General features: G+C 40.2%; 1 protein-coding gene across 1 annotated transcript in view; it reads left to right on the top strand.

The window, feature by feature from the left end:
* The window catches only part of mylk4b (myosin light chain kinase family, member 4b), a 62,081-nt gene that overhangs the window by 27,061 nt on the left and 20,178 nt on the right, over positions 1–14,842 (top strand). The window contains exons 6-11 of the mRNA XM_060850097.1: positions 1,286–1,379; positions 1,466–1,575; positions 3,529–3,670; positions 5,207–5,277; positions 7,701–7,829; positions 14,260–14,412. Coding sequence (XP_060706080.1) covers positions 1,286–1,379; positions 1,466–1,575; positions 3,529–3,670; positions 5,207–5,277; positions 7,701–7,829; positions 14,260–14,412 — 699 coding nt within the window. The remainder of the gene's footprint in view (positions 1–1,285; positions 1,380–1,465; positions 1,576–3,528; positions 3,671–5,206; positions 5,278–7,700; positions 7,830–14,259; positions 14,413–14,842) is intronic.

Here is a 14,842-nt window from a genome sequence, read left to right as displayed (position 1 = left end):
TAGACTCACAATGCCATTAGGGAGGAAGTTCCAAGATGTTGATGCAGCAACAGTGAAGAAATAATGATATATTTCCAAGTCAGGATGGTCAGTGGCTTGAAGGGGAACTTATGGTGATACTCCCATCTATCTGTTTCCCATGTCCTTCTTGACAGAAGTCATTGGTTTAAGGAGCCTTGGCAAGTGTCTGTAATGTATCTTATTGATGGCACACACTACTGCTGCTGAGCATGAATGGTGGAGAGATTGAATTATTATGAATGTGGTATGAGTCAATTGGACTGCTTTGTCTTGGATGGTGTCAAGCTTTTGAGCATTGTTGGAGCTTCAGTCATCTGAGCAAATGGGGAGTATTCTATCACACTCCTGACTTGAGCCCTGTAGTTGGTGGACAGGCTTTGGGGAATCAGAAGGTTAAGCACTCACCTTCCTTTCCTGGACTCCTCTGCACAGGTGAACTGCAGCTTTTCACTGACAACCAACCTTACCAAGCTAGAACTACTCTAACATTCTAAGTTATAACCTTACTCAGTTGCATCAAGCAAATACTACCTGTGAATTCACACTGGGCCAGAGTTCTTGCAATCATATTGTTCAACTTCCTGATGGATACGTTTACATGTACTGTGATGCCAAACACTACCAGCCTGTGGTTTTGACAGTTCGCTGCTACCAACACCTTTCTTTGACTGGGTCTGAGGGAATACTTCATTTACAATGGTAGAGGAAAGCTACTAGTGAGCCTGAAAGAGAAGACACTCTTAAACAAGCTGCGATTTATTATATGAAAGCAATTAAGTACAAGTTATATTCATACATTAGACATTGTCACTAGGACTCTTGGGAAACGTGTGGATCATCATCCTACAAGATCCTAAAATGTTCGATCTTTTCTTCATCCAAGTCCATGACATCATTAGATTGGATGCAGCTTAATTTCCAACATTAACCTTTTCAGAACTATTACTTTTTCAGAAGATACTATTGTAATCAGCTCCCTTTCTCCTGCATCAAAGAATCACAGCATTGTTATAGTGTAGAAAGAGGCAATTCAGCCCATCACAACTGCAGTGGCTCCTCAAATCATATGCGATGACCTGACCATTTGAATTTTGGCATTCTTGTATTTGCCCTAATGAGCGCAGATGAAAATGTTTGGCAACAAATCTCTTTTCAGTGATATAAATGTTCCTATTGTGGAAATATTATTTTGGTAATAATGTGGCTGTTGCTTGAACTATTATTGTTTTCCAATTGTATTTCTGTCTTTGACTGTTTATTACAGAGGACGGTTTGGACAAGTGCACAAATGTGTAGAAAAGTCTACAGGTCTTACCTTAGCAGCCAAAATAATCAAAACCAGAGCAGCAAAGCATAAGGTATAGTCAGTGTGTATAATGTTAGCTATGTACCACAGAAATAATTTGACTTTTTTATCATCGTGCACATTGCTATTAATTAACAGGAGGAGGTAAGGAATGAGATCCAAGTCATGAATCAGCTGAATCACACAAACCTCATCCAGCTGTACGATGCTTTTGAGTCAAGGAATGATATCACTCTGATCATGGAATAGTGAGTACCTGCAAATTTATCTCAACAAAACATCTATTAGAATGGCAATTTGTGCAACTTTATTCACAAAAGGTATACTTAAGGATGCCCAATTACATGACCTTAACATTGACTGTGAGGGGCCTTTGTGACACAATGGTAGTGTCCCTACTTCTGTGACAGAAAATCCACTTTCAAGTTACACCTGTCCTAGAGATGTGTCATAGCACACCTGACCAGCTTGATGAAAAAATAATTTAGTGTAGACTGTATCCTCAATTTAGTGCTGTAGCCATCCAGGATTGTTTCAGATTTACTAAGAAATGAAGACTGATTTTCAGCAGGGAGCAATCAAGAGGAAGGAATTAGAGAGGGATTAAGTGGATTGTGTGCATCTATAAATTTTCTTTCATTTCATAGTTAACAAAAATTGGAGACAAGATAAATTGCAGTTTGACAAATGTTGAGAATCAAACAGCCAGATAGTGAAAAGTTTGTTGATTTCTCATTTGAGATCGGAAGATGGTTGTGCACGTTACTGGACTAGATTGGGAGACAAAAGGTCATGTATGTAATCCTCCCTGAATATGTCCAACCAGAAGTATCAACTCTGACATGACTTATTTATTCAATTTTTCATTTTTGGTATAAAATAAATTTAAAACTCAAACTATTGCAGTGGGTAATGTAACAGAGCTTCAGTCAAGAATTTAGGACAATCTAACAATTTAATCAAGCCATAAAAGCCCTCCGTTTATATATATATTCCTATATATGGAATATATAGATTGTCACTGTTTAAACTGGTCTTTCTTGGAAGAAGAGAAATGCCTGTATTATATATAAAGCTTTTCACGAACATCTCCAAATCGCAGCCAATTGATTTTTTTAAAAATGATTTTATGTGGGGGAAATCCACCAAACAATATGCATGTATTGGGTTTCCACAGATAATATTGGGCCAAGACAATCTACTTTACTGATGTTGTCTGATAGGTGACTGATCGATTGGACAAGTTCAGCAACTTTCCCTTGAGTGATATAATAGTTTTCTTTTATGCTCTTTTATTGGGAAATTTGTGTCTCAATATCATGTCTTATCCAAAAGACTGCACTTCTGGCAATGCAACACTCCTTAATCATTGGACTGAAGTGTCAATCAGTCTGGTTTTTGCATTCAAATCCTAGCTTGGGTCTTCAGCACAAGTCTACCAGACAGGAAAGCTTGTCGCCTGAAAGATATTTAATTATAAAGAAATGACAGTTGTGAATTTTAATGCTGGATTAATGCAATAATCTTTGTCTCGAATATTGTGATACAGAGGGTATTCCATTCAACAATGAGGTTATTTTCAGTGAGCAATGGCAGATGTGTTAAGTATGAAATAAGTTGTTAAGTCATTAATAATCAAGACAGTAGAAGCATTTGTCATTAGAGTTGCCAAACCTGCAGGAGAGTTCTGAAGTCTAGCGGAACCGAGTATTGATTTCTAGGATATCACTGTGAGAAGTCTGAGAAAGCAAAAAAAATTATGGCATTAAACAAGAATTGTACTGCTTTTAATTTTCTTTGAACATTTTCACTAAGTAGGTATGAAAACATTGATCAAAAGTTTCTTCACTGGAACCTTGGACTGCAAAGGGGGAGCCAGCTACTGAAAAATTATATTGGGGTTGGGTGGGACAGCAGTGAAAAGCCACCCGCAATGTGTTGCACCATAATTAATCAGTGGAACTTAGAGGGATGATGGCCAATATGATGACATTTTAATTGGACACTTTTGCAGCAATGTCTGATCCTAATCAGTGCCCAGCTGCAGTTATTTCCATTAAACCGAATGGGAATCTGAAGGCAATCTGTACGATAATTAGTCAAAGCTCAAGAGTTTGGCATTTTCTGATTCACAATTATCACAGGAAATTGCTTAACAAATTGAGAGATTAATTCTGTGATGTTTATTTCTCCCCCCATAGTATCGATGGAGGGGAGCTATTTGACAGGATTATAGACGAAAGCTACAATTTAACAGAAATGGACACAATCCTGTTTGTAAAACAGATCTGTGAAGGACTTCAATATATGCACCAGAGGTACATTCTTCATCTGGATCTAAAGGTAAACCCTGTCATAGGTTTATGGATTTCATTACATGTGAGATAAGATTATGTAATTTATCTAAAGAAAGCAAGGGTCATTTAAAGTTAAATGTAACACTTGAACTTAATGTTTCGGATAGATAAACGGTCCTCTTGCATTTATGTGCGGATCAAGACTCTAGATGCTGCTTTAAAATTACTTCATAGCATCTGGGCAAGGACAGCATTTGTTGAGCATTCCTTTTTTAGATTAGATAACTTACTTCGGCCCAACAAGTCCACACCGACCCTCTGAAAAGCAACCCACCCAAACCCATTCCCCTACATTTACCCCTCCACCTAACACTACATGCAAACTAGCGTGGCCAGTTCACCTAACCTGCACATCTTCAGACCATGGGAGGTAAAGGAGCACCCAGAGGAAGCCTACACAGACATGGGGAGAATGTGCAAACTCCACACAGACAGTTGCTCAAGGTGGGAATTGAACCAGGGTCTCTGGCGCTGTGAGGCAGCAGTGCTAACCACTGTGCCGCCCACTATTGCCCATGAATTCACTGACTTGCTCAGACCTTTCAGTGAGCGGTTAAGAGTCAACCATATTGCTGTAGGTGTCACATGTAGGTCAAACTAGGTTAAGCTGGCAGATTTCCTTCCTTGAAGAATATAATGGAACAAGATGCTTTTTTAAAACAATCAGTGATAGTTTCATGGCATCATTATTTGAGACTAACTTTTAATTCAATTTGAATTCCACCAGTTGCTCTGTTGGGATTTGAACTGAAAGGCCCCAAAACAGTTGGCTGGTTTGGAGAGGAAAAGGGATATACCCAATACTAATAAGACATGGATAATTGACATACAATTGAGGAGCACAATCAAAGAAGACCCAGTGCAAACTTGGTAGGACTTTAGTAGTCAGAGACAAAGATGTTAAAAGGATATGAAATATTAAATAATACAGTGCAATAAGGGATAAAGTGAAAATGCAAATAAATGGAGTTGAGTTACTGATCGGAAATTATCTAATTGAGTGGTAGAACAGACTGTGTGGGTTTCGTGCTCCAGTTTCCTCCCACAGTCAAAAATGTACAAGTTAGGTGAATTGGCCATGATAAATTGCCCATGGTGTCCAGGGATGTGCAGGCTAGGTGGATTAACAATGGGAAATGCAAGGTCACAGGGATAGTTTAGAGAAGGGGTGTCCGGGTGGGCTGCTCTTCGGAGAGTTGAATGGCCTGTTTCCAGACTGTAATGATTCTATGATTCAAGGGGCTTATTCTGCCGTCTAGTATATGTGGCAAGTTCCAAATCATTGCTTCCAAATACACCGACACGTAGAACCAGGTAAATTGAAACTGAATTCAGTGAAACATTTGAAACAGTTATGTCAGCAGAAGCTTCCTTTCTCAAAATGATAAATCCATCAAGGAATTGAATAGGCTTGGAAATGTTGCTTAGTTTGGAGTCCACTCAGAACATTAATGGACATGTTGATACAGTGGAGGGTACAGCTTTGGTACAACTTGATTTTTTCAATGTTTTACATTTTCAGCCTGAGAATATTTTGTGTGTCAATCGGGAAGCCAGCCAAGTAAAGATAATCGACTTTGGATTGGCCAGAAGGTAAATTATATTTATTTGTGGACAATGAAGCTCATTTATCTTTAAGACTTGTAATGCTGGAGCATGTTGCAGTGTGTCTGACAGAAATAGCAAAAAATTGGGACATAAAATGTTCTTTGAGGTGGCAACGGTATCACCCTAAAAAAGCTGTAGTCTGCTAAAAAAGCTGGTCACCCTAAAAAAGCTGTGTGATAATGTCAGCTTCTTAAATTTGATTTGTTTGCTTCAGAAGAGTTTTGTAAAGAAAACTGAGTAAGCGCATCAGTGCTTCATTTTAAAAAGTCAATTGGATCCACTGAAGAGAAATCATTTTGAGCTCTCATCATTCTTCCTTCCATTTCTCAATTCAGTAGTTTTCCCTGAAAGTAACTAATTTGTCCAAGTTCGAATCAACTACTTCCTGACTATTTTCAAGCGGAGTGTCTCAAGTTGAGGGCTGATTAGTTCAGTTGACTAGCGGGTTAGTGTGTGCTTTAGATTAGCATCAACAGTGCACATTAAATTCTTGCTCTGCCTGAGGTGGACTTGAAACCTATCCCTCAATGGGAGACAATGGTATACCAGCACTAACAACAATTAACAAGGAAACAATCCAGGTTGAAGCTTCAACAATGATCCTGTCTTCAGGCAGAGCATTGTCCTTTGTTTTTTTCACAATGATTCCCTTGGTTGGGGGGTGAGGGGGGGTTTTAAAATCAGTGGAGACAGTCACAGAATAACATATCAGCTGCTTAGAACTGAGGTGAGGAGAAATTCCTTCACTCAGGATATCTCAACATATCAAAAACATCAACAGTATTTGAAAAATGCTGGAAAATGGTCTTGAAGTAGGGGATGAGTCATGATCTCATTGAATAGCCAAGGAGGCTCGAGGGCCTGGTCGTTATGCCTCAAGATATGATCCAGTTGTCGTTTAATACAATATTGAGCTGGTTAGTGTGGTTGACTGATGAATAGTTACATTTTTCAAGATTATGTCAACTCTATATTTTTGTGAGCTATCAGCAGATAATGTGAAGCTGTTGGATCTGGGGTACACGTACACAGATTATTGAAGCTGGTGGAGCTGATTGAGAAAGAGTTAATACATTACACAGGTTGCTGGGCCTTCCAATAGAGGCAGGGGCTATGTTTTTATAGAGCTGTGGTAGGGTGAAAATGGCAGCTGGAACCCAATTCCAGATTCCTGCTTCCATTTCTGAGGTTTCTTATTTTTATCAGTGTAGAGTAAGGGCAGTGGGCTGGTTTAGGCTCATGAGCCCGGTCTCTACACTCCCAACCTAGTCATCTCCATAGTGAGAAAAGTATGTCCTAGTCCTCTGCACTTTTGTAGAGGCACTGTCAGGTTTTAAAGGACTCATTGCTCATAACACCTTTGGGGTGTTATGAATCATTGTCTGGAAGTGCGAACCTTTTCAATGATATAACCATTCCTCCCATGCCAAGTTTTGTCCCTGCACCCACCACCAAAGTCCCATATACCTTCCATGCTTGCCTATACCCTTTCATCCCACATCCAATCATTTCTTTAATGGTAACATATGACACTTTGATGCCACTTCGATCACTGATCATTCAATGTGAATTAATCCTATAGTGACAACAGGATATTGTAAAGAATTGCTTTTTAAAAAAGTTATGCATTTATGAAAGTAGCTTTCACCGTAGCATAATGAAAGTGTCAATCATCTAGACCCTTTAAAATATCAACAGTCAAAAATGCAAGCACTCAAAACACCTTCAGTTGTGTAAATAAACATTGTGAGATAATTCATTTGAGAGTCAGAGCTGTTAATCAGGTGATTTTTTCTCTGAGGTGAAGTTGATTCAAGACTCTAATGGATGTCTGAAGTCTCAAACAAGAACACAAAATTAAGGCTTATCATGAAAGCATTGTGACCTTAAGCCTGATCCAATTTAATGAATAAGTGTTACCATTGTGAATGATCAGTAGCAAGCTCCTAACAATCATAAATGGCACTTCAGGGAGAGCTTTAAAATGTTTTTTAATCATTTTCTTTGACCTCCATTAGAACATTAGCCACTTGAGAAAATAGCGTCAAAAGTGTGGTGCTGGAAAAGTGCAGCAGGTCAGGCAGCATCCGAGGAGCAAGAGAATCAAAGTTTCGGGCAGAAATCATTCATCAGGAATACTCATTCCTGAAAAAGGGCTTTTGCCCAAAAAGTTGATTTTCCTGCTTCTTGGATGCTGCCTGACCTGCTGTGCTTTCCCATCACCACACTCGCGACTGAAATCTTCAGCATCTGCAGTCCTCACTTTCGTCCACTGAGAAAATAGGACCTGGTGGGATAGGTGCTTTTGGCCACAAAGATACAATTAGCTAATACTGCTGGAATTTAGGTGTTGGTACTGTTGTGTAGCATTGCAACTTAATTTAAGATTATTTTGTTTATTCTTTTAGATATAAACCAAGAGAGAAACTAAAAATCAACTTTGGAACTCCAGAATTCCTTGCTCCTGAGGTTGTGAATTATGACTTTGTTTCATTCCCTACGGATATGTGGAGCCTTGGGGTGATTACATATATGCTGTAAGTATAAAATCAAGTATCACAAAGGATTGTTGAGAGCAAGAGGCATTAAAATGTTTATCAACAATATCTATTTCCTTAGGTTTTGTCTTCCTGAATAAACTTGATTTTTTCTGAAAATTCCCTCTTGTGACAACTTATCTCATAGGGGTTCAAATTTGTGTGTGTGTAGGGTAGGGGCAGACATTGGGTTGTGACAGTAGTGGTGGGGTGTTTAAATCACAAGTAGAAAACATTTACCTTTTGAATTCCTTTTTTTGGAGCTGGAATCAGGCCTTGGAGATTGGTCACTTAGGCTAGGCCCAGCATTAGAAAGAGAGTCTGCCAGGATTTAAAGGTTATGGTTTGGAGGTGCAGGCAGCACCTTGTAGCAGTCATTGGGAGTTCCCAGTAACCATCATAGTGTTGAAGTCTGTGGCTCCAAACCGCACCTGGGAAGCCCTGTCTTAATATCTTTGAAACTATAGAATCTGTTTTGTACCTTCAGAATGCCACCACTGTTAATTTTCATCAACAGTCCCAACCATTTTAACTCAAAAAACAGTCCACAATTATTGCCTCAGTTCTTATCTTCAGATGCTTCTCTTTGTGAGCTAGAGAGGGTCTGGTGGACTGGCCACAGCCATCATGTTATGTTTGCTTTCTAAGTTAAATAATAAGCACTGATTGACTTTCAGTGATGGTCAGATGTATTTCCACAGCTGGCATCCCACCACTTATCTGCCCATCGTCATCTCAGAGATGGTGAGGTTGGGATTTTAACAAACCTTCAAGTACTGAGTAGTGCAAAGATTTAACATCTAGCACTGGCAAGTAGCATTGCTGCCTGCTGCCATTTTGACAGCAGCAAATCATATCATCAACAAATCTTCAGATCATCAAATCATATTTTAAAAAATCATCAAATCATGTCATCAACAAATCATCAAATCATCATCAACAAATCATGAAATTATGTCATCAACAAGTCATGAAATCATATCATCAATAAATCATCAAATCATGTCATCAACAAAGCTCCCACTGACGGCTGACAGCCAGAACCTACTATGTATTTAAATATTAGATTAGCTTCAGTCAGAAGTAACCCTACTCAGTCAGCAGCAGAACCACAGCCTGTAAAAATGATCTTTTTCTCAGAATGCTTTTTGGGGGGCTGGGAAAAGCAGAAGTACTCCCAAACCCTACACCCCTCTGTCAACATGGTCCAGTCCCAGCAGAAATCTCCCAAACCCCAGCCTCCCTCTTTGACCACAATAGGATCCCATTTCCTTGTGGGCTCCTGATGCTACATTTTTCCCCCTGCACCCCCTGGTCTCCTCCTCCTATTTACTGCATCCGCTGCACCCGATGTGGCCTCCTTTGTATTGGGGAGACAGGCCGCCTACTTGTGGAACGTTTCAGAGAACACCTCTGGGACACCCGGACCAACCAACCCAACCACCCCGTGGCTCAACACTTTAACTCCCCATCCCACTCCACCAAGGACATGCAGGTCCTTGGCCTCCTCCATCGGCAGACCATAGCAACACGACGGCTGGAGGAAGTGCGCCTCATCTTCTGCCTAGGAACCCTCCAACCGCAAGGGATGAACTCAGATTTCTCTAATTTCCTCATTTCCCCTCCCCCCCACCTTGTCTCAGTCCCAACCCTCGAACTCAGCACCGCCCTCCTAACCTGCAATCTTCTTCCTGACCTCTCCGCCCCCACCCCCACTCCGGCCTATCACCCTCACCTTGACCTCCTTCCACCTATCGCATTTCCAACGCCCCTCCCCCAAGTCCCTCCTCCCTACCTTTTATCTTAGCCTGCTGGACACACTTTCCTCATTCCTGAAGAAGGGCTCATGCCCGAAAAGTCGATTCTCCTGCTCTTTGGATGCTGCCTGACCTGCTGCGCTTTTCCAGCAACACATTTTCAGCTCCTGCTACACCCGTGGGAAGATCTTCTGATTAGGACTTCGCAGACTTTCCTTAAAACGGGACTGTGGCAGTAAGATCAGCAAATTTCCCCCAAGCTCCCAGACCATATTGATGTACTGTACCTGATTTGGGGCTCACACACCTCCAAAATTCTGCCCCGACCCACCACTGCCAGTAAAACTCAAGAGCCAAGAATCAGAAAACTCTTTCAAGTGTGACCTTCACAGCCCAAACCAGTTCCCACCTCCACATGACAACCACATGAGCAGACCTGCTCATGATTTACAGAAATTTGAACCTTGAGAGGTGCCGTCCGATACTTTTGATGTGCATCAATTGCCACAAAGCTTTGCTTTCATTTGAAAATGAAAAGTTTTAGTTAGTTTGGCCAAAGCCATTTCTACTTAATTAAGTGCTCACATTCACTGTACAGTAAACCATATTTGTAACCACTGTAATATTCATCCATAGTCTGCCTGAACGTTCAGCATGCCTGGAAAAAACATGTTGAGTATAATTAGACAGAACTACTTTACATTTCAAAATGTTAGAACTTTAAAAGAAATGTGGTATACCCCAATTCCTGCGTTTGTGTGTCACGTTTGCTACTTTATGATCTCCTGCTGCTCCTGCTGTTAACTGTGTGTTGCATTCATCTGTTTTGCACCATCTTCACACATCCTCGGGAGCTCATCTGCAACCACTTTGCAACATCCATCATCCACCTAAACCAAGGGTGACCCCTCTTTTCTGCTGCCCTCCAAATTGCCCTCTTGAATAGTCTCTGCAGCTCTTCAGCTCTGATCAAATGGCTGAAATACTGACATGTTCTTTTCAGGATGTCACCTTTTTGACTTCTTTTTACTTTTGCAATTATATTATTATCATGCTTGAATTAAAATTGAATGTGCATGTGTGTCGATTCGCCCTCCCCAGAGCATCTCCTGCAGTAGGGAGCCCCAGTCACCAATATTTACAACTCCTTGGAGACCTATAATGGTAAATCCTTACCTTGCCCTTTCTCTGAGTTATTTTACCTCACTCCCTTCAGCGATACAGCTGCAGTCCAAAATAGCCCAGGTCCTTATGGCCAATACCTTCACTCTGACAAATAGTTTTGGAAATTGTTCACTTGCACATTTAGATAAGAGCACGATTGCAAAATAACTAATATTGAAGTGAGTTTGAGTTTGATTTACATATTCTGTATAGAGTTAACAAAATAATTCAGACATTGAAGAGAATGGAGATCAGGAATTAGAATGTGGACAGAGGTTCAAAGGTTATGGATAGGAAAAATCGACAAAGTATTTTCCCTGGGGTGGGGGAGACCAGAACTAGAGGGCATAGGTTTAGGGCGAGAGGGGGAAGATATTAAAGAGACCTAAGGGGCAACATTTTCATGCAGAGGGTGGTACGTATATGGAATGAGCTGCCAGAGGATGTGGTAGAGGCTGGTACAATTGCAACATTTAAGAGGCATTTAGATGAGTATATGAATAGGAAGAGTTTGGAGGGATATGGGCTGGGTGCTGGCAGGTGGGACTAGATTGGGTTGGGATATCTAGTCGGCATGGAGGAATTGGACCGAAGGGTCTGTTTCTGTACTGTACATTTCTATGACTCTATGTACTGAGATGTAGTGAAAAGTGTTGATGCAGCACAATAAAGGGCAGTCATTTTTATATTACTATTTTCTCTTTGTTTCTATGATTTATTATTGTGTGCTTCTGCTCCCTGAGTTCTTCTTGGTCTTGGGACATTCCTAAGTAAGAAGTCCTCCACCCAACAGTCACAATGTGGATTAGAGAAGCCTGTGATCATTTGGCATTGCTAAAGCTGACTTGCAATCCAATAACTTGCAGGTTTTTTCAATCAAAAGACATGTAACTGTAGTTTTCCTTCCTATTTTTGCTCAGGGAAACATTTATGATCTACATACCCCAGCAGCAGCATTGAGGAGATCTCTATTTTGTTATCCTTAATTAAAGTGGTAGCCGAAATTCATTTTTTTTAGAATTAGAATTACTACAGTGTGGAAACAGGCCCTTCGGCCCAACATGTCCACACTGACTCTCTGAAGAGTATCCCACCCAGACCCATTACCCTACATTTCTTCTGTCTAATGCACCTAACCTCCACATCCCTGGACACAATGGGCAATTTAGCTTGTCCAATTCACTAAACCTACACATCTTTAGACTGTGCGAGGAAACCCGCACAGACACAGAGCAAATGCACAAACAGTCACCCAAGGCTGGAATCGAACCCAGGTCCCTGATGCTGTGAGGCAACAGTGTTAACCCCTGAGCCACTATGTCACCTAATTTCTCACCAATAGATCTTTAAGGGAGCCACACTATCATCATGTTGGTTTGTTCAGTGTCCTTCATCACTTTGAATTGTTAACAACTTACAATGATTAAAGGCCTGGCTAGCTTCCCATAGAACTCTAGTAGAACTGCATAAATACCATGGGACTAGCACTGTGCAGTTCAATATAGTTGACAAGCATACTAACACATTTGGCTGAAATTTGTCTGGAAATAAAAGCATTGATTAATTTAAAATTTTGACTTAAACAGCGCTTCAAATGGTGAGACAGAAAAGTCTAATATAAACAAGATAATGCATAGCGTTGATCAGATTATACAGTTCAATTTGACCGAATATAGGTTGTAGGAGATTAGATTAGATTAGTTGAGATTACTTACAGTGTGGAAACAGGCCCTTCGGCCCAACAAGTCCACACCGACCCTCTGAAGAGCAACCACCCAGACCCATTCCCCTACATTTACCCCTTCACCTAACACTACGTGCAATTTAGTATGGCCAATTCACCTGGAGGAAACCCACGCAGACACGGGGAGAATATGCAAACTCTGCACAGACAGTTGCCTGAGGCAGGAATTGAACCCGGATCTCTGGCATTGTGAAGCAGCAGTGCTAAGCACTGTGATAGTGAACTAGGAGCCTCATTTGTGTTTTGGCCTTGAATTAATGAAAGCTATTCAAGAAGTGAACCCCTGCTGTGTTCACACTGAACAGCTCCTTCAGGAACATTTCCTGAACTTTATGACACTGAACCACTGAGATGAGAAGACATTTCTTCACACAGAGAGTGGGTGAGTCTGTGGAAACTTGAGTTGGAAGATCAGCCATGATCATATTGAATGATGGAGAAAGCTCAAAGGGCAGAATAACTACTCCTGCTCCCATTTCTATGTTTCTGAGTTTCTATGACAGACAGCTTCCACATTTAAGAATTCCTTAGAGAAACCTGGCCTGGGGAAAGAAGCTAGACAACTATGAACCAGAGGCATGGATTTTGCTGGAGCAACGTATCTCATTGCATGACCCTTACTTAGACTTGCCGCCTTATTTTTCAATTTGGAAATATTTGTCCTGTAAGCCGCTGGAAGTTAGAGCTGATAATGGCATGGCGAAGGCAGCAAGGCATCTGAGACCTTGACTCAATGGGCTCAACAATCTGTCTGCTAAAGCAGTGAGATATTTTAAAAAATGGGAAAAAAGGGTACATCAGAGTCAAATCAGACACAAAAGAGCAAAGAGAAAGATAAAGATAGAAGTAAATAAGAGAAAAATGAAAAGTAAGAAAAAAAACAAATTAAAAACATCTTAAATGATTTACTATCTTTGCAACAAAACTGTACAGTTCCCTTAATGAAATGGAGGGATGTGACTGCTATTCCTGCTCATTCAAAGGTAGTTACAATATTAAATACTGGCCCCGATTCTCTGGTGTGGGTTGAATGAATAATCAATACACAATCTCAGGAAATGGATGGAGAGGTTGAGGGTGAGCTATTGTTTTCTTAGGGCTTAGGGTGGAGTGCACAAATCATTCATAAACTTGTAGTGATCCACAATTGCCAGTGTGTCTCTTCATTATCACAGGCGGCTCGACAATTTATGCACTAAAAATGGTGAACATATTCAATTCACCATTATTTCAACAGCAAAGTCACAGCTATTTCCTCCTTGGCATCCACAACGTATGTATATTAAGGAATTACATTTGGTTCCACAATCATCAAGTACATGCTGATTGTCAAACTAGAACTAGAATTGACTTGGATCGATTGCATCTGGATTGATTGTTTATTAATTCATACATTTTCTAAAACTTGTTCTTCACAATGATGAGAATGCAACACCAGGAAAAAGACATCTCCTCTTTGTTATTTGAGGAGTAATTAATTCTTTGCACTTGTACTTATGGTTTTACCATTACTGGTGGGCATAATAAATCATCTCCCCATGTTTTTTCTTTACGGAAGAGCTCTTATACACTGACACAAGTGCTTGATGAGTATTAATGACTCATGACATATGGTGAATGGTCAAGAGATTACTGTTTCTCCCATCACTGCCTCTGTTACTTTTTTTCTCTTATTGCACATAATAATAGCTGTGTGATTAGCTGGAATTTACCCAATGGCTTTTGATTAATCCTTACCCTGTTTCCCTGCTTTTATGACCTAAAGGCTGAGTGGACTCTCTCCATTTCTTGGGGAAGATGACAATGAGACCCTCAATAACATTCTTGTTTGTAAATGGGACTTGGATGATGCAGAATTTGAAAATGTCTCTGAAGATGCCAAAGAATTCATATCAAAACTTCTTATCAAAGAAAAGGGGTATGTATTGCTGTCTCTACAGATAAAACCAAATAAAATGATCATATTTCACACAGCAGTTAACCACCATAGTTAAGAATTTTTGATTGCTGTGACCTTTCGAAATGATATTCTGCAATATATTTACATGTAAATTAAATGCACTAGATTACTAATTTGAATACTGAAATAATGAATAATGACAGAAGCCCTAAGAAACCTTAAGGCGAGCCTAAAATACATTTTAATATGGGGACTGAATGCAACAGGTTATCTAGAGAAATAAAATCAAAAGTCAAGAGAGGCAAGAATGGCTGGACAAATGAGAAATGCAAAAAGCAAAAGATTAAATTGAATTAAATGAAAGACAGATGCTATGGCTGAGAACTACCTGAAGCTTACAAGTTTAAAATAGCTGCAGTGAAAGATCAAAATGGTCAGATCATTGAGG

This window comes from Hemiscyllium ocellatum, chromosome 34 (assembly GCF_020745735.1).
Source record: "Hemiscyllium ocellatum isolate sHemOce1 chromosome 34, sHemOce1.pat.X.cur, whole genome shotgun sequence".
NCBI classification, from domain to species: Eukaryota; Metazoa; Chordata; class Chondrichthyes; order Orectolobiformes; family Hemiscylliidae; genus Hemiscyllium; species Hemiscyllium ocellatum.
The sequence above is the reverse complement of the archived record's forward strand: the minus strand, read 5'-3'. Positions and strand labels throughout refer to the sequence as shown.